Source organism: Thunnus maccoyii, chromosome 6, assembly GCF_910596095.1.
Source record: "Thunnus maccoyii chromosome 6, fThuMac1.1, whole genome shotgun sequence".
Taxonomy (NCBI): Eukaryota; Metazoa; Chordata; class Actinopteri; order Scombriformes; family Scombridae; genus Thunnus; species Thunnus maccoyii.
The window spans coordinates 3122394-3141634 of NC_056538.1; the positions used below are offsets into that span (position 1 = coordinate 3122394).

The 19241-nt window shown below is 40.0% G+C and overlaps 1 protein-coding gene across 3 annotated transcripts in view; it reads left to right on the forward strand.

Moving 5' to 3' along the window:
* The window catches only part of bcas3 (BCAS3 microtubule associated cell migration factor), a 361503-nt gene that overhangs the window by 270867 nt on the left and 71395 nt on the right, over positions 1-19241 (forward strand). The window contains exon 23 of one of the 3 annotated variants that reach the window (XM_042413572.1): positions 1596-2148. The exons of the other annotated variants lie outside the window; for them this stretch is intronic. Within the exon in view, the coding sequence (XP_042269506.1) occupies positions 1596-1798 (203 nt within the window). The 3' untranslated portion in view covers positions 1799-2148. Of the gene's footprint in view, positions 1-1595; positions 2149-19241 lie in introns of those variants that run through there. 3 annotated transcript variants of the gene reach the window in all.

Below are 19241 nucleotides of genomic sequence, written 5' to 3' on the forward strand. Positions count from 1 at the left end.
CGGGGCTCAGCTACTGCAGGGTTTGAGCCGGGATAGATCTGGACTGGGGTCAAATTTAACTCTGCTACTTTTGTAGAGATTTCACATCTAGTCTAAAGAACTTAATAAGTTATCCATGATGAAAATGAGTATGAACTAATCAAATCATACTGTTGTTACAGCTGAAGTTCTGTGATGGAGCCAGTGAGACAGAAGGGTTTCCCACCAGTGTGCTGTCAGGGAGGCTTTCAGTGCTAGAGATAAACTGATTCTGTGTTCTTACTGGGTTACTTTTTAGTTACAATAATCCCTATTTATTCACTTGATTAACTCTTTGGTAGCATAAATCTAAAATGAAGAAAAACACAACATGAAAAAGTGTCAGGTGGTGGTGTATGTGAAGTTTGACAGCTTTTCAGTGACAACAGCCTGTATGATACAGTATATCTACAGTACTGACACACTGACCTTAACCCTACATTACTCAACCAATTTGACAGACCCCCCCTACTTCTGTCAATGCACTCCTTTACTCCAGGGGTCACCTTCTGACATAAAGCCCTTTTACTACACTGCAATCACATACACTTCTTTGAATTGCAGTTTTTATTTAAATGTACATATTATTCAGAATATTTTCACCCAACTTGTTTCAATATTGAGAAAGTGTGTCACATATGGCCAGTGTCTATGCAGCTTGATTTAGAGCATTTGTCTGGTTTGCCAATCTGTTATTTAAGTGCAACAACACTGGTAGTTATCCTGACTGTTTAGTGATGACAAAAAACTTACTCTGTATGATCGAGGTAACAACTTTTTGCCACCAATCTCACCAGCAATGTTTTTTGCAAACTGCTAACTGCCAACATAGCATATGAACCAGTTTCTTTTAAATATGTTCAGGTCATTTGGTTGCTTATAAAACGCTAAAAAAGTTTTTACATACACATGTGTTTACATGTGGCAATGAACTTGAATCAGCGCCTCTCTGACACTGTCAGAAAAACCTTAACATTATAAGCTTTATGGAGATATGTTTTTATAGTGACATATGAAAGAGGTATCCCAGGGCTGATTTGTATTTAATTATACAGGTGTGCTATATTTAAAAATGTAACAAATAAACTGCTAGCGAAGTGTAGAATTATTGTGTATTGATTTAAATTCAATGATTTATCTATATAATCCAAGCAGAGTGACAACTGACTGCAAAGCACAAGTGATAACAACTTGTAGTCAAACTCTGTGAGCTTAGTCCTCCTGCTCTACCCTGGCACATGTGTGTGTCTATGTTCAATCATACAATGCAATGTTAACGTTATTCACAGCGTGAAAGCCCCCAAGAGGTCAAAGGTGATGAGGTGCTAAGGAGGTCTTTGACACTTGACACACACACAGTGGTTACCCTGGCTCCCCACAGAGTGAAACTGTCACCACCTGGAGTGGAAGACTAATTAGCCTATGATTTGTGTAATACACTCTCCTTGCATTAGTGGTGTGTGTGTGTGTGTGTCCTACATAGCAAAGATGTGTTACGCCAATTGTCCCTAAACAGTCTGTTCTCTCTTTGTCTTTTTCATGTTGTCCGACTGGTCTCATTCAATGGATCCTCACAGGTCAGTGTTGCTTTTTTTGTCTCTGTGCTCAGATCATCAGCTTTATGTTCTCTTGCCAGTATAGCATCATATATGTTTTCAGTATGGTGCTGTTTAGGCTTAAAGAGTTGAGTTACCCATCAGTTCACCCAAAACACAAAACATCTTTCTCCACTTATACCCATAACAATCTCACAGTGCAGATAGTTTGGGTTTGGAATTAATGTAATTATATTTATGGAACTCAGGCCATTAAAAAATGACATTTGAAAAACTCAACAGTAAAATATCTGTCCAGAAACAATGTTCTGGTAACTTTGAATAATCCACCAACATTGCACGATTTTGTATGTTCATCTGAAAACATTTCCCAATGAACTTGTTGACAGTGAGGGCTCCATGAAGCCCCATGAAATTTTGAGATTGTGAGGTCACATTGTGTCTTTAATGGTGACCTCTTGTAAATAAAAGCTCCAGCCAATAAAACCATTACACATTTCAGTCCCATCATTCCACCCCTTCTATCAAATAAAACTTAAAGCCTTTCTCTCTGTAACTTATTGGCTTATATCTGAAAATGAACCCTTATCGTGTTATGACCTGCAACAACATCCTGTTTCAAAACAAAATAAATCACATTAAGGATGTAAAAATACTGTTTCATTGGGCTTTTGTTAGCACAAAGCATTACATATTTTTTCCTTCCGCATTTAACATGGAAAAAAAAACAGACATTTATCTTTATTTTGACGAACAGCCATTTATTTATCCCTCCAGCAACTCTGCACAGCATCCCCAGCTGCAGCAGGTGTTGCCAGGTATGCTTAAAAGCTACAGCCGTGACCTGCATTATGGTGACGGTTGAGTTACCATCATTGGCAGCACCACTATGGTAGGAGACACTGGGGTCCCTTGTGCATCATAACTGCACCCAGCAGGTGTTCCTCATGAAATACTTCCAATGTAATGTCTGCTCCAAGAAACCCTAATGTCTGAATTTCACATATTTTCAAAAGATGCACAAGATCTTCTGTGTAAATAAGACAGCTTTGGAATTGTTTGAAATTGTTATTTTGCCATTCAGAACTGCTTCCCTGCTAAGCCACACATTCCCTAGAACAAGGTATTTACTGGATGTACAGAGATGCGATTGTTAATGACCACATTTAATAACTTTTATTGTTGTTAATAATAATAATGATAATTAATATTAATTTGTTTTAGTGCCCCACCAACATACACTTTATTATCTATTTCAGAGGCTTGTTTTATCTCGACATGAAAAATATGCCGTGGAAATTCTCGCATTTTTTTAAATCAAATTAAACAATTAAATAATATTGAAATTAATAGTGACACTAAGTATTGTTTATTGGCAGCTTCAGTCCAAAATAATCTACAGTCAGTCAGTCATCAGGACAGAGGTTATGAATACAATTCACCCCAATGCAACCTGACTGTCCTTGAAATTTTTTGACCAAACACAAAAAAAAGAAAGTCTGTAGAATTTTCTACCTATTTAGATTTTTATTTACCTAATTATTCAATAATATTTTCTGTAAATGTTTTACTTAATTTTACTTACTTACTTGAAATGCAGTTTTTGAAGCCTTTACCATACTGTCAGAACAAACATTTTTGTGGGAAATACTAAATCCTTCTTTTCTTTTCTTGCTTGGTCAGCCTAAAGGTAGTTGAATCTAAATGTACAAAACATCTAAAAGTAGTGGAACCAGCCTATAAAATACCAACCATGTGTCTAAGTTTCAAATGTAGAATGTAAAAAAAAATATGATACATGGCCTCACTGTCCTCAACGGTAGCTGCAAATTATGTTTAAGTTTAACTGAGCAGTAACCCCCTAATATTTAAATTCAATTCAATTAAATTCAAATTGAATCAAATTTTAAGTTATTAAAATTGTTGCTGTTGGCAGCTTTTGTCAAACCAGTGTTGCAAATTTTCATTGTATGTCACCAGATATGTAAATCCCTGTGCAGTCGATGTCATTTCTACATAACTTCCCACAACATGAGTAGGGTTGCGTGTTATGTTGGCCCATATAGCTTTATTACTCTATTTGTCACTGCCAGTATTTTGGTTTTTTTCACACTCCCAAGGTGAAGAGGAATGAATGATGGCCGATGGGTTCGGCTTTCTTCATTCTTCCTCTTCTCCCTCTGTTCCGTGAGAAAGTCAGGGAGGATGGAGAAAAGTCAGCCTGCTCATCAATCCTTCCACGGAGAGAGAGAGAGCGATGGAGTTCTGAGGAAGTGAAGGTGTAGGAGGCTTGCTTTAGCCAAGGGGAGTCCCAGCAGGACTACACATACACACACACGCACAGAGGAAGAATAACACTCATATATCTGCCGCGTCAACAACTGGCCTCTGTTTGCTCAGTGCTGACACCAGTGCAGCCGAACTGCTACTGGAGTTTCTCATCACCCTCGTTTTGCTGTTTGTGTGTGGGTTAGTCTGTAGGTGCACAAATCGCTGCTTAAAGTCTGTGTGTGTTGGCCTGCATTTCCATCTGTATTTGTTTTGCATGAGTGCTCATATTGGGGGTCCCCTGTAATGTATGTGTCCATGTTTGCTATTAGCCAGACTGACTCAGGCTGAACAAACATCTACAGACACACACTAGTGCAACAAACCCTCTGAACTACTGAGACACTTTTTAGCCACACTGGTGGCATAGCTCTAAGGATGGTAATGTCAGTTGGTTGGTTAGATGGTTGATTGATCAGTTCACCACTTTGATCTAGTGTGAAATATCTCAATGAATATTGTTCAGATTGGCATGAAACTTTGCACAAATGTCCCTTGTCAGCAGAGGATGAATCCTAATGACTTTGGTGATCCAAAACATTTTACCTAGCTTCATGGTCCCCCAAACAAAAATGGGTCACAATATAAATATTAGACGTTGTGGCATGATTATCAACAAATATACAAATATAAATACCTTTATTGTCATTGTACATATGCAATGCGATTCAGTGTGCTGACCCAGCTACATAGGAAGAGTAAAATATATATATGTAAAAATATCAAGATATCAAATATAAATATAAGTAAAAAAGATAAAAAGGATAAAAGGCATTGTGCGTATCATGTGTGTGCATTGGTCACAGTCTTACGTGTCTCTGGATGTGAGACTGAGCATAGGTCCTTGTATGTGTGTAGAGTTGTGACTTTAAAGTGGCAGTGCGGTCAGTAATTTGTTTTGTGTAACACATTAGCATTAGCAGCAACGCACTATATAGCTTCTTTTTTTTTTTTTTTTACAATGTCTAGAGAACATTGTCTTGAGCTGCCCTTAGACACATATAACACACAACAGGAGATTGCCCGTGTCAGACACTTTCTCACCTACTTTAAATACTCAGTTTGGTTTAGGTGAGAGGTTGGACCTGGGTAGAGCATGCAAGAGGCAGGACAGGGCGTAAAAAGTATACTGCGGTTGTAATTTGGTATTTTTAAACTTTTCACCAGAAATAAAACGGCTTATATTTTTATGAAAAATCACAGGAAATCTTCTCTCCCAATAGTGCTACACAGGGGTACTGCAGCGGTAGAAGGTGACGAGCAGATCTTTGCTCAGGTTTATATTTTTAGTGATCTCAGAAAGTATAGCCGTTGTTGTGCCTTGTTTACTAGTGCTGTGGTATTGGCAGTCCATAAAACATCCTTTGACATGTGGACGCCCAGGAACTTAAAGCTTGATACTCTCTTCACCATGTCTCTATTGATGAGATGAGCGTGTCCACTTCCGCATTTCCTGAAGTCAAGGATGAGTTCTTTGGTCTCACTGGTGTTAGGAGATAACCTATTATCTGAGCACCACCTCACCAGGTGCTGGACCTCCTCTCTGTAGGCAGACCCATCATTGTCTGAGACTAGCCCTATTACTGTGGTATTGTCCGCATACATAACAATGGTGTTTGAATTGTGAGCTGGGACACAATCATAGGTGCAAAAGGAGTATAGGAGGAGGCTTAGGACACGGCCCTGAGGAGCACCATAGCTCAGTGTTAGAGTGGAGGAGCGATGTGTTCCCCTTCTGACTGACTGAGGATGGTCGGTCAGAAAGTCCATGATCCAGGTGAAAAGGTATTGGTTAAGGCCCAGGTCCTTGATCTTGGAGACCAGTTTGATGGAGATTATTGAATTGAATGCTGCACTGTAGTCAATGCACTTATCCGGACATATGTGTTTGGGTGCTCGAGTAGGGTTAGAGTGGTGTGAACGTTGGGTGTCTGTAGTGTGAAAGGTAGGTCAGAGGCTTTAGGCTGTGCTCTGGTTGTTGTTCCCTTGTTATTCTTGTCAAAATGGGCAAAGAATCTGTTGAGCTCCTCCGCTAGTGAAGCATCAACGTATTGGGGGGTTGTACTGTTGCTGTTGTGAAAATTGATAAGGGACTGGATGTCTTGCCATCCTTGCCAAAGGTAGTTACTTGTGAAATGGTCCCCGATCTTCTGCTTGTGAGCCATTTTGGCGCACCATATGCCCTTTCAAATTGGTCCTTGCAACACGTAGCAGTATGTTGCAATGTCGCTGGACCTATCGGCTGAGTATCTCGATAGATTCCGGGCCTCATTGTCCATCCAGGCCTTCTGGTTGGGGAAGATCCAAATGCGTTTGTTTACTGTTACGTTGTTAATTCAAAAGTTAATGTATGCAAGCACTGAGGATGTGGATTCCAGTGCCTACATTTCCCCCATGTGTGTCTTGTTGCAAGAATATATTCCAACCTTTGCATTCGAAACAGTCCTGGAGCCTGAAGAGAGCACCCTCAGGCCATACCTGCACTATCCTGATGGATAGTCTGACTCTGTTTGTGAGTGGTCTATAAATTGGAGGGAGGACCAGAGAGATATGGTCTGAATGACCCAAATGGGGGGAGGGGGAGGCTTTGTATCTATCTTTGATGTTTGAGTGGGCATGGTCCAGTGTATATTCGCCCCTAGTGGGAAAATTAACTGATGGAATTTTGGAAGGACAGTCCTGAGGTTAATCTGAGGTTGCCTGTGGTGGGATGTACATGGCCATAATAATTTAACAGTGAAGTCTCTAGGCAGGGAGAATGGCCTACATCTGAGCATGAGATATTCCAGGTAAGGGGAACAGTGTTTTCCAAATATTTTAGAGTCCTTACACCAGTTGTTGTGCATGTATATGCAGAGGCCTCTGCCTTTGTTCTTACCAGAGTCCATAGTCTGATCCCCACGATGTAGCATGCTAGCTTGAGAGCTGCACCGGAGATTCTCGAGTTTAGCCAGGTTTCGGTGAAGATCAAGGCGCAGAAGTCCTGTATATTTCCCCTTACAGCAGTATGCAGCTGGAGGTAACCCATTTTGGGGACGAAGCATTAGCCAAAAAGATACTCGGTAGCGGAGGTTTGTGTGGCTCGTTCCAGAACCTGGCCTGCACACCCGCCCACTTGCCTCTCTTTTGTTTTGTTTCCCTGCACCGCCAGCATCGCTTGAAGGTCGATGTAGTAATCCAAGGAAGCCCTGCTGCTCTTTGTGTCTTTGCTAGCTCAGGTGGTATGCTAGTGAGCTCCAGAGATAGTGTGGTTATGTCTCAAGTAGCAGACCAACAACACAATTCTCCTATATGTAGAAAGTTCCTGATGAGTATATGATGCAATTGCAAACCCGTTGTGTATAAAAAAGTTCATGAAGAGAAGGAAAAGAAGCAAAAGGTGGCTTTGGTTCGAGTCTGTCATCTTTTGCTGCCATCTTTTGGCAATTATATCAAGATAGACAACTTTTACAAAACATATTTATGCTATACAAATGATCTCTATATTTCTGACCCTTCTGTTTTTTCTTTTTTATTGTGAAATACTGAATAGTTTTACTTCAGTCTTCTACTCATCATTTTCTTGAACTGATCACAACTCATACGCAACTTATCAAACATATTTTGGTTTGCGATTGCCATGAAATTTGTTTCAGACATTCAAGGTCCCAGCAGATGAATCCTAATAATTTTAAGGATGCCCTGACCTTTCATCCAGCACCACTTCTCTCTTATCCAGTGACATATCTCCATATCTACTTGATGTTCATGGTTCCCAGACGACATATCCTAATGACTTTGGTGGTCCCCTGACTTTTCATATCGCACCATCATCAAGCCAGAACTTATTTGTCCAATAATTTGGTTTATGACAAAAAACTAATGACATTCCCATCAGTCTCAGTTGTCTTGTGTGTTTTGTGTCGTGTTGTTGTGTTAGCAAATATTAGCATGCTAATAACGTGCTAAACTAAGATGATGAACATTACCTGTGAAGCATCAGCATGTTAACATTGTCATTTTGAGCAGTTAAGCATCACAACAACTATAGTTTTCACATTTACTTCACCATGGCTAATAAGGATCAAAACCAACTTTAGACCTCATTACAGTTTGATTTTACAGCCTCACTGTGCTGCTAGCAGGGCTGTAGACTGTTAGTCTTGTTCGTTTATGTGTGTGTGTGTGTATAAAGAGAGATCACCTCTGCAAGTAATCCTCCTCCTCTGTCTCTCTTTTTGTAACTGGACTCTTGCCTGCCTCTCTTCTGTGCGGATTTAGCAAACTACAGATCTACAGATTATAGTTAACGTGTGTGTATGTAGGGGAGTCAAGATTGCCATATTGAAAGATGAGGTGGAAATGCCTCCTCAATTTTTCTACGTGAGATGTATCAAGTCTGGTATGTTTTGTGTGCTTTGCATGAGAAGGCTTTGGCTCTAGTTTGTGAAGCTACTGGGCCTTTTTTTTCCTCCTCAATTCTACGAAGAAGTGCAATGAATTCTCCAGTGCGAGGTCTTGCAAAGTCATCCCCTTCAAGGCCGTGAAAAGGAGCTGCACTAAAAGTTATTGCCCTCAGAAAAAGAAATCACTTAGCTGCGTGTTTGATCTTTCTTATGAAATATGCAGTCGGACAGCATTTCATATAATCCTATACTGTTCGTAGCCGACGGCTTATGACAGCCGTAAATTACAAAATGGCCGACCTAAGCAGAGGAGTGAGAAGGGAAGAAAAGGAAGGGGAAGGATGGCAAAAACACACTTTGGTAACCTAGCATCGCCCCCACTCCTGCTCCAGCTCCCCATGGGATCAAACAAGAGGGAGGATTTGGACAAGTAAATCATTTCCTTCAAGTGGTGAACTCTCAGGGCCGGCAGAATGAGTCAGACGTGTGTGTTCATATCAAGTGGAGGCATCACAGCAACACTTTGCCAGAAAGTCCGGCTGCTTTTCTCTCACACTCTTCCTGAAACGCTGGAAAATGTTGGACTTTGAAGTCCTGATAAGGCGAATTCATCACATTCTCTCTGGCTGCTGTTGCTGCTGAAGCTGAATAAAACCATTAAGTCTGCTGATGTTTAATGTGAGGTGCCACAAGTCGGCAGGGGAAAAAATATCCTTTCATCCCATCAGAAAAAAAAATTATATTAGTTACACATTAACAAGCATTTTAGGGAACTATTTTATTGGTTCACATTTTAGATCAGCTGATAATTTATAAGAAATGTGAATGTACATATATGTTAGAAATATGTACATATATATATATATATATATTTAGCATATGTATTTGTATGTAGTTATTAAGATAATTCAACTGACAGTTCAGCTACTTTCAGTGCTTACAAACAAACATATGATTCACCTGCCCTCATGGTTTAAACTTGAAACTTCACTTTCAGCAATTATGCTTCAACTAATTTGAACCGTTTTAGGGTTTTAGACTTCAGTACACACTTCAAACCCTTTCATTGCTTTAACAACTGACGCTTCAACTGCTTTAACTGCATCTCCTATACAGTATTTCACATGCAAATCATGTATATTGTTCATAGTGTTTGCACATGTGATTTTCAGCATAAAGGTAATTTCCATTTTCTTCAGAAATGTTAACCTTTTCTAGTTTACAAGATCATTTTTATTTGACAAAAACAATCTTAACCCAAGGTCCACTCACTAGCTATTTTACAGAGCTTCAACTGACCACTGAGCTGTTGAGGAAGACTGTAAGATGTGGTTGAAAGTTTGAGAAAAAGATTATAAATGGACCTTGAGTAAGGATTTTTTTTCTCAAACTACTGTTTCTGAGGGTCAATAATGAGCTTTCACACTAATAGTTTTAGTTATTTACAACATAATTTTTACCATTTGGTGAGAATGTGACATTATTTTCTTCAATGACAAACAAATTTCTGTCATCCTAAAAGTGACAAACCTCTTCTCTAAAATCCTCATTTTCACCTGTGGAGTCTGGGATATAAGACACTGTCACAGAAACATTTGGACCAAAGCGTAAGTGTTGATTCATGACCCTGCTTTAACATTTTACAGAGATTCCCCTCCCCTGTTGACGATTCACTACAGCTAATATTACCACCTTCCCCCGTGTTCTTTTCTCAGAGTGAGAATTGAACTTGTGACATTTATAGCCAAGCTCTGATATTATTGTACTAGTGTGTTCAGAGCAGCCCTCTTTTGAAAAAGCCTCTGTTTTTCTTTTACAGCTTCGCCTAGCACTCCTGTCGATCTTATGAAATTCCTACGTGTGAGTGTGTTAGACGTGGGAATGTTTTATCTTTCCTGAGTTATCCTTTTTCACTTAATGACTATTCCTCTGGACGCCACAGCCAGACATTGTGTTAAAAGTGAGTTTTCTTCCTCTGAGGTGTAACGCAATCTAACCCTGGTCAAAGAGCCTGACAGGGCTGGAGACACTAGTGTGTATGTGTGTGTGTGTGTGTGTGTGTGTGTGTATGTGTGCAAGTAGGACTGTTGCCTGTCTCTATGTGTGATTGAACGCAGTAATATGTGTGTCAGTCCATGTTGCACTATTGTGAGTCCGTATGTGTGTGTTGCATTGTATTTTCCTGCTTACCTGCATGTGTGTGTGTGTATGTTTCTGGTTTGAGGATGTTGTGAGCGTTGGGTGAGAAGAAGCAGAGCATGGATCTGCTTTCCATCACACTGAGCTGCCCAGGGCCAGAAAAGACCCGACTTCACACACACACACACACACACACACCTATTCATACATAGTGGATTAAAGCAGCCAATAGCAAAACAGCACAGCACTTCACAGGAAGGCCAAACATGACTAAACCTCACAGTGCCGCACATGTAAAACACAAAGCACAAAGTGCACCTCGCTAAAAAAAGATTTCATGTGATGTCGTTTGGTAATCCGTGATAATCCTAAAAATGTTCATACAAGTTAATGTCCAGTTTGCAACTCTGTCACACAGCGGTGAGTCGACATATAGGCAGCACATGAAAGCTTTTATGTTTGCTGTTTTATATACACACAGTAGCTGTGTCCCAATTCCACACAACATACTGGAGTGTTGTGCACTCAAAAAGGCCAGTATGCATACTGAATCCATTTGATTGTTTTTGAGTGTGCTGTTAATGTGCAGGATTGTCCCACTCACAAATACATAAAATAAAGATACACGGCAGATGACGTACAGATGGACAGATCCAGTGACACATAAAAATAAAAAAATAAAAAAAATGTTCTCCTTATGAATTTCAATTGACAGTGCCATTCTTAAGCTGCATTTTTGTTAGTATGTCTGTTCTTTATGTTTGTTTTTTTTGTTTTTAGATTAGAATAGATTATTATTAATATTATTAACTTATTTTCTCCATATTAAGAAGAAAACACACCTCATGTGCATCTAAAAACCTACCAAACACAATATGTTCACAACAAATGGTAAAGCTTGTATAATCTAGTGATAGGTTAGGAGTGACTATTTGATTATAGGAAGTAGTAAGTAAATACTACTATATGAATATGTTGCTCATTAAGAGGTGTAAAATAAATCTGGACATTTACTAAAGTAGTGTATTTATTGCAGTTTTAAGTACTCTTACTTGTGACACATCATAATTTTATCTGTGGACTGTGGTTACTAGTTACCACTTTACTACTACTGTTGTCTTAAACCATACAATGAGCTCAGAAGATGATATATTGTTGAAAGAATTAACTTTATTTAAAGGGTGGCAGAATATTGTCATAAAAAACATTAAATATTTATGTCTCTTCTCATCAAGTGTCATTTAGTTAATGATGTCGTCTTCATTGCGGGCTTGATGTCGCTCTACACATCTCTTTCATGACAACTTGCATCAGCCAGGCAGACATACTGTAGCGTGTAATAAACATGTCATGGCGGGCTTTATATACTACTCCACATACCGCTGACAGTATGTGGAGTAGGTAGACCAGCTATAATACTAAAAACATCTTAAATCTTACGGCCATGATCACATAATAAGCAGTTTTCTTTCTCTCCAGTGTAAGGCACATGTGTGAGCGTCACACACAGTTAGTTCAAAGGAGCTCTATGATCTATGCACTTATGGTTTCCATACAAATGTTAGTGAACCTTAAATAAAATAGATGTAGTTATAGGGCAAATTAAAACCAAGTCATATAAGATGGAAAGGCCCTGTCTTACTTATCAGTGATGTCACCGCAGGTGTTTTTCATCAGTCGTTAAAGGCAAAGCAATTGCTGTCACATCATCAATTTTGGGTGTGGCCACAAATGCTCAAAAATTTCTATCCATCAAGAGCAGTGCAGCAAGATTTTGTGTATTATTATTATATTATGTTGTTTTTTGTTGTTTTTTGTAATTCATGTTGTTTTATTGACTTTCAACAATAAACAAAACAAACCAAAAGGGAAAAAATAATGAATGAAACAATAATGACATACTCTGAGAACATATTTCACTTGGGTAAAGATGTAAAACACCCAACTCAGTGTTATTTACATGGCAGCACAGTTTGTGTTGTTTGTTTCCCTTAAGGTAAAAAGGGTCATAAATGAAGACCATGATTTAATGTCTCTGTTATAAGCCTGCAGTAGCTTGGTCTATAGAAGTTGTTCTGTGTGTGTCTGGTGTGTGTGTGTGTGTGTGTGTGTGTGTGTGTCTGCAAGAAATGGAGTCATCATAGTGGAAGGCAGGGTGCTGAGAGCTGAGTCCTGCCCTCTCTCACCAGAGTAAGCCTCTGATGGGTGTGTGTGTGTTCACAGGCCAATATTTCAGTATATATGTGTTCACGCTGGTTTGCAGATGAGGGCGTAAAATTGTCAGACCCTTTTCACCCTCATGTGTTATAAGTCCCATTAATAGCACACTGATCCACACAAGCTGTTTTTACCTCGCCCTGTTCTCCCCCGGGTGGGGGGGGGGGGGGGGGTCATCGATACGCAAGTGAGGAGGTGTCACTTGCATATCGTTTACATGTTTGTTTTCATGTTCATTTGTCTCTTGTTAGCTTGTCTCAGCTTCAGAGAGTTGTTGCATTTTGGAAAGGAGGTTTATCCCCCACATCTGTTTGGAACCACCCCCCTTCCGCCGTCATTCCCACCCCAAGTTGCCCCCCAGTTGCCCCCAGCGTGCCCCTGCTACCCCGCTGAACTCATCAGCTCAGCCCAGCACTGCTCTGGGGCAGGAGCACAGGGTCCCAGAGGAGGACCGAGCTCTGCTCATCCACCCAGCTTAGGAGGGCAGGGATTGGGTTTAGGCGACAGGTGCCAGAGGGACCGGCCAGTCCCTTCGCACCAACACACACACACACTAACACACACACAGAAATGCATACACGCTGAATCTGGCCATGCCTTAATCCCCAGCCAGCTGTTGCAGTTGCTAGCCCAATCAGTCTAAAGTGTCGAGCGCTGGTGAAGCTTGTGTGTGTGTGTGTGTGTGTGTGTGTGTGTGTGTGAGTGTCAGGACGGAGGGAGGGAGGGGTCAGGTAGCTGCCATGCATGCCGGTTGTCCTAGCAGTCCGAAGTCCTCTTGGAACCGGACCCCCGTCCACCCAAAGACAGCCCGGGCGCCCGGCCTGATAGATTCATAACACATGTTTCCCTGGCACTGTCAGCACGCAGTCTCTCACACACAAACACACACACACACACACACAAATAATACACCCTCATTCATTATCTACCCCTGGCTCAGATAGGCCCAATCCTATCACAGTCTACCCCAAAGGCCAGCAGAGGTGAGATGGAGCAGACACTCCTCTGTCCTCACACCCCCTTCCTCGCCTTTGAGCCGGCCCATCCCTGTGTGACCCTATAGACACGGGCTAATCCATCAGGAGCAGGGGGCGGGGGTGTTTTGGTAAGGGTTATGGAGGGCGCAGTGTCTGCTGTCAGGGTGTATCACTGCCAGTTCATGGCTCATGTCATCGCTGGGGTTTCTCAACATCCAGCAGATTATTGCTGGATGGTACTGAGGCTATACCCAAACACTCAAATAGCCAAAAGCAAAGCATTATAAACACAGTGGCCTGTGTGATACATATGGCTTATATTGGCATTGGCATTTATTTATTAATATTAGCAGTTAATCCATAAGATTTGTATCATATGAAATCCCATCTTTTTGGCTGAGCTGTAAACAGATACAGCAGTTGATCTTATCTGATACATTTCTGAAAGAGTAGCTGCTCAAGGTGTTTGCTGTCCCCAGTGGGTGATACATGTGCCATTTTGAACAGAACTCTGGGACCAGTATTATTAAAACACATTTGTTGTTACCAAGGCAGGGATAACAACTGGACAAACTTTCATGGGGCCCCAGAATTCCCAGGGCACCAGGTTGGCTACAGTATGTTTCAGTTGCTCTGTGGTAATTTGATGATTGAAAATGTTTGGGAGTATGTACAACTAAAGGCCACTATCAAGTTAAACTATGAGCACCTTAAGGCAGGTCTAGCATTATTGGGATCCCCTTCTTGTTGAGGGGCTAAAATATAGTTATGTAAAAATCTTCTGTTTAACTATTTGAGTTGATACAGTGTTCAAATTGTCATATTTTACAATAGTTTTGCATTCAGTTACATTACCACAACTGATATTATCGCAAACCAGGGGCCAAGAAGTATGAGTAGTAGTTTGTGTCTGGGGCTGCATCATACTTAATGGATATTTGTGTACAGATATCCAAGTCAAGGGTCAATGCCAGGGCAGTTATGCCACAGGCCAACTAATTTGTCCATTTACCACAAGTAACTAAAAGCGTTGCCAAGAAAACCAAGACTGAAAGACTTTAAGTCCCCCTTCACTTAAAAATATGTTTTTCTTCTTGTTCCTACAGTTAAATGTGTGAGCTTCACTGTGCAGAATGATGATGATGAAAATTTGAGACTGGAAGGATGTTTTCACATTCATCTGCTGAAAGTGGAAAGTTTCTCTGTGATCATTAAAAATCTGATTTTAAGGGGCGGGCCTACGAGCAGGATTTGTGACATCACAAATAGTTTGGAAGCCAATTGTAGTCCAGTATTCAACTTACACAAGTGTGATGTGGAAACTTGAAGCCTCGAGTGCACATAGACTGAGAATGGACTTTAGAGTGGAGTATCTTGAATCTTCTAAAATGAAATATATTTGCATATTCATAGATTCTGGAATTTTTAATGAGAGAGAAGGAGGAAATGCCATTTTAAGGATTTTAACAAGATAGTTATATTTTTTTGTGGAAAAACCATATCAGATGCACAATATTGTTCCAAGCAGAGTATTTTTAGAGATCTTAATACATGTCTGGAGGTGATCTTTAAGAATTTTAAAGTCAGATCTACATGGGCGACATATATTTCTATTTTTGAGATCAAGTTATTATCTTGATAAAAAAAGATCTTGTGCACACAAGATAAAAATATCATCTTTCAGGTCTTTTGGGATTCTGTACAGATCAGTAAGACACGTTATTTTAGTGAGATGCCTAATGATTAGTTTACCATAATAAGGCATTGTAATACACTGACATTAATATATTCATTCATTTTGGCATTCTGCTTTTCCCAGTTTTTATGTTCATCTTTGCAGTGTAGGAAGTTTAACAGAAAGTGATTAGTTTGAAGTAAACAGAGGTGGGAAGTTACCATGAGCAGCCAACATAAACAGATACAAAATCCCCCTGAAAATATATTACAGCAGCAGACACACTGTTTAACTGACAGGTTGTCTGTGTGACGTGCAGTGAAAAACACCACAGTAATGAGTGCTTAGCAGCACAGATGGAGACAAACATAAACACCACAGCGGCACCAAAGATGGAGATGAGAAACACAAAATCAAGGATTTAGCAGATTACCACAAGAAGCTGATAACCCACCTAAACTAATTTCATCAGCTGGGCTCTCAGGGGAGACTTTGACTGTAATCTAAATGCTTTTTTGGAGGCTTTTTCTTCGTGACAAGAGCACAGCCTCTCTCTTGTATGTGCACACCATGGCTGTTAATAGTTTTCTAATATGGGTGTCTGTAAAGCAAATGCAAGTCTTATGATGAATCATATAATGCATTAATTTCATGTCATACATGATCACAAGATGAAAAGCCGCGGCACTTGAAACAATTTACGCATACCATATCAAAACTGAGTGCCATTTTTCTGAAAAAGTGCAGTATTTAACTTCATGGTGCAGGCATTATGTTCAATGTACAATAGTGTAAAAAAAAAAAAAACGAGCTGTTAGAGGTGAATCCCTCCAATTTGTTTTGCTTCCCAGGAAAAGCTGATCGCCATTGGACGGCCCTTTCTGCATGGGTGTCAGTGAAAAGCAAATGCAAGTCTTATGAGGATGATTCACATAATACGATGATTTCATAATGTCATTAGTCTATTATGTGATCACAAGATGAAACTCAGGGCTACATCACCAGTTCATATGGACCATTTCCACACATCATGCTGTGTATGAATATGATATCTGTTAAAAGCCACATCAATAAGATGTGTTAATACGATACACTCTGCAGTCACAGTCTATGCATTATCTGGACCCTTCTTTCTCTGTCGATACCACAGCTAGCGATGCTCCCCTGATAGTGTTTGCTATAAAAGAGCATAGTAAGCTCATATCAATATTGGAAAAAAAACAGAAAAAACATATACTCAAATGAAGTTGTTCAAATTTCAACATTGACTTTTTCTGGATGTAGCCAGGGGAATGGTAGTGACTAAACTAGATCCCTCCAGAAACAGAAAGTAGATCCAGTGTCAGTGCTTTTAGCCCATATGGCCAGCCTCCACATAATCAATGCAGTTTGACAATCAGAGGCAATTAGCCCAAGAATATTTGGTATAATGAGTATAATATTTTTCTCCCAGGAGTTAATTCTCGTCAGGGTGGAAAAGCCTCTGAAAGAACAATGTACTGTAGACTATCACAGGGCAGTAAAACTTCATTAATACCCAGAGTTTTCATTGCTCCTTCAGACAGGGTCACCCAGGTTTTGTTGTTTTAGAAACTCAGGAGCTAAATTATAACCTCACTTCTCTCAGATCAGCAGTGAGGAACATCAATTGGCTGATTTTAAGCTTTTTGAAACACTAATATTGGCCCAAACAAAATGAACACAAGAAGTGGTTCAAGCAGTCCATGAAATGTGGTGCTAAATAACTATATTAGGTTAGGGTTAGGGTTATTTACTCAATAACTGAAACCTAATCAGTCCTGATTTCAAAAAAAAAAAAAAAAAAAGTTGACCTGGCTGTATTGGTTGGCATCACATCACAACCTTTTGAACCTTTGACATTGCCAGAAGTAAATCAGCTGCCTGATCATCACACCGTATATTTCCAACGATTCCTGAGGAGAATGTTTTTCCTTGTGTTGTCTTTTCTCTGCTGTTTAAGTCAGAGAAGATAGACTATAAGATTTGAATGTACTGATAGACAAAGTTCATGCACTGACTCTATTAAACAGTTGGAACATGACTTCATACCATGAAAATATGGTTCCCTGGTATTGGTCCCACGCTAGTAGGGTCCATGATGAGATGTAAGCCTTGTAATTTTCCTGCTATTGCTGCTGTCTCTGTAGTTGCACTTGATACAGCATTTACCTCCTCCATTGCTAGTGGTGGAAAGTAGTTTTGTCAAGTACTGTATTGTGTAAGTACAGTTTAAGGTACTTGTACCATTTCCATTTTATGCTACTTAACCTCTACTCCCCTACATTCCAGAGGGAAATATTTATCTATCTCCTTATATATCTTCTTAATCATCTTTTAAAATATGACAAATACGCAGTACCCCCATAAAATACCCAAATGCCTCTTTCCCACCAAAGTTGACTCCATCTCTACCAACTAAACATAGTTTTTTCTGATACTTCTGTAACTCAAAATGCATGTACTCACTTTCAACTCCATCTCACAGTCTTCACTAGTAAATGGAGTTTGTTCAGTCAGACGCAATTGAAAGAAAACCAGAACTATTCCCCAGGTGTAGAATTAGCGTTCAATAATCCTGTACGACTTTTTTGTAGGTAATTTTGTTATTGTGGTATTGATATTTTTATTTCCAGTAAGTCAAGAATCTGTGCACTTCATCTGCCTCTTTTCCCTGCAATTGTCATTACTTGTGGCAAAACTTTGCTAGCTACAGTACACCTGTATACTGTATATCCTTCCATCCATCCCTGAGTTCATCCCTGCCCAGGACCTAATCAGTGCCCTTGCCATCCTGTTTGAGTGGTTAGGTTAAACTGTGGGAGAAAGTTTTATGAGGTATCAGCATTAAATGTGGATGTGGATCCAGCAGGATGTGGTTTTGATAGATAGCGAGTGGCGTCAGTGCTTGATGGTGATCTCCAGCTGAAAGCTGCTGCTTGTATACAATGGAACACACTTTCTCTATGGATGTATAATCTAAAGATTCTGCTGTGGTTATTGGACTGTACAGACAAGTGTGTATGTAAGTGAATGTGTGTGTGTATGTGTGTGTGTGTGAACTGGAGAGCCCCTGAGTGCTCTTTGTGCTAATAAAACAGCAGCTCCATGGGACACTGGACACCCTGGATCAAACTCCATCACATTACTGAAATATTACACCTCCCCAAGCCAAGGGCCTGCACCCAGTTGATGCGTCTACATGTCAAAGGTGTGTGTGAGTGCATACATTAATGTGTGTGAGCGTGCGCCCTCATACGCACACGTAGGTGTGTGATGATGCACGTGTGCAGCCGTGAATAGTCCTATGTGTGTTTACCCACGGTGTTGTCAGCGGCTTGACGGTCCCTTCACAATATGCTGTCTGTGTCTGCTCTCTAAGTGCTGGCGTCCGCATCGATCCCCATCCTGCAGGGAGGATATTGTAATATGTGAGGGCTTGATGTCTTCTTTGCCAGACGGCCACAGAACACATCCAACACAGCTGAATGAGATTCATCAGCTGTCATGTTTAAGGAAGGAAAATGAAGACCAGTTTCTTTTCAATGTCATTTATTTCCTTTCTTTTTTTTACCCAAATTGATTGTCTCTTTAGTATAGGGCTTGTCAGTGTGGCTAATACTAATATCTCTGTATATATCTGAATCAACATACAAATCAGGCAATGATAGGATACATGTGCCAGTTTTTTTTTCTTTCAAATGAGGATGGCAGTTTCTGAGAAAAATAGCAAAAATATGTTCATAATGTTAAGAAATCCTTTAAAAAAAACTTGATTTCCGTTTGATTCTGGATCAGCAACATATTTGTTTCTTGATCATGATCCAAACAAGTAAACATGCAAATGGGACTAAAAACATAATTATGCTAATTGATGCTAATGAGGCCAGCTGTAAATCAGGAGAGATAATGAAAATGACCAATTTAT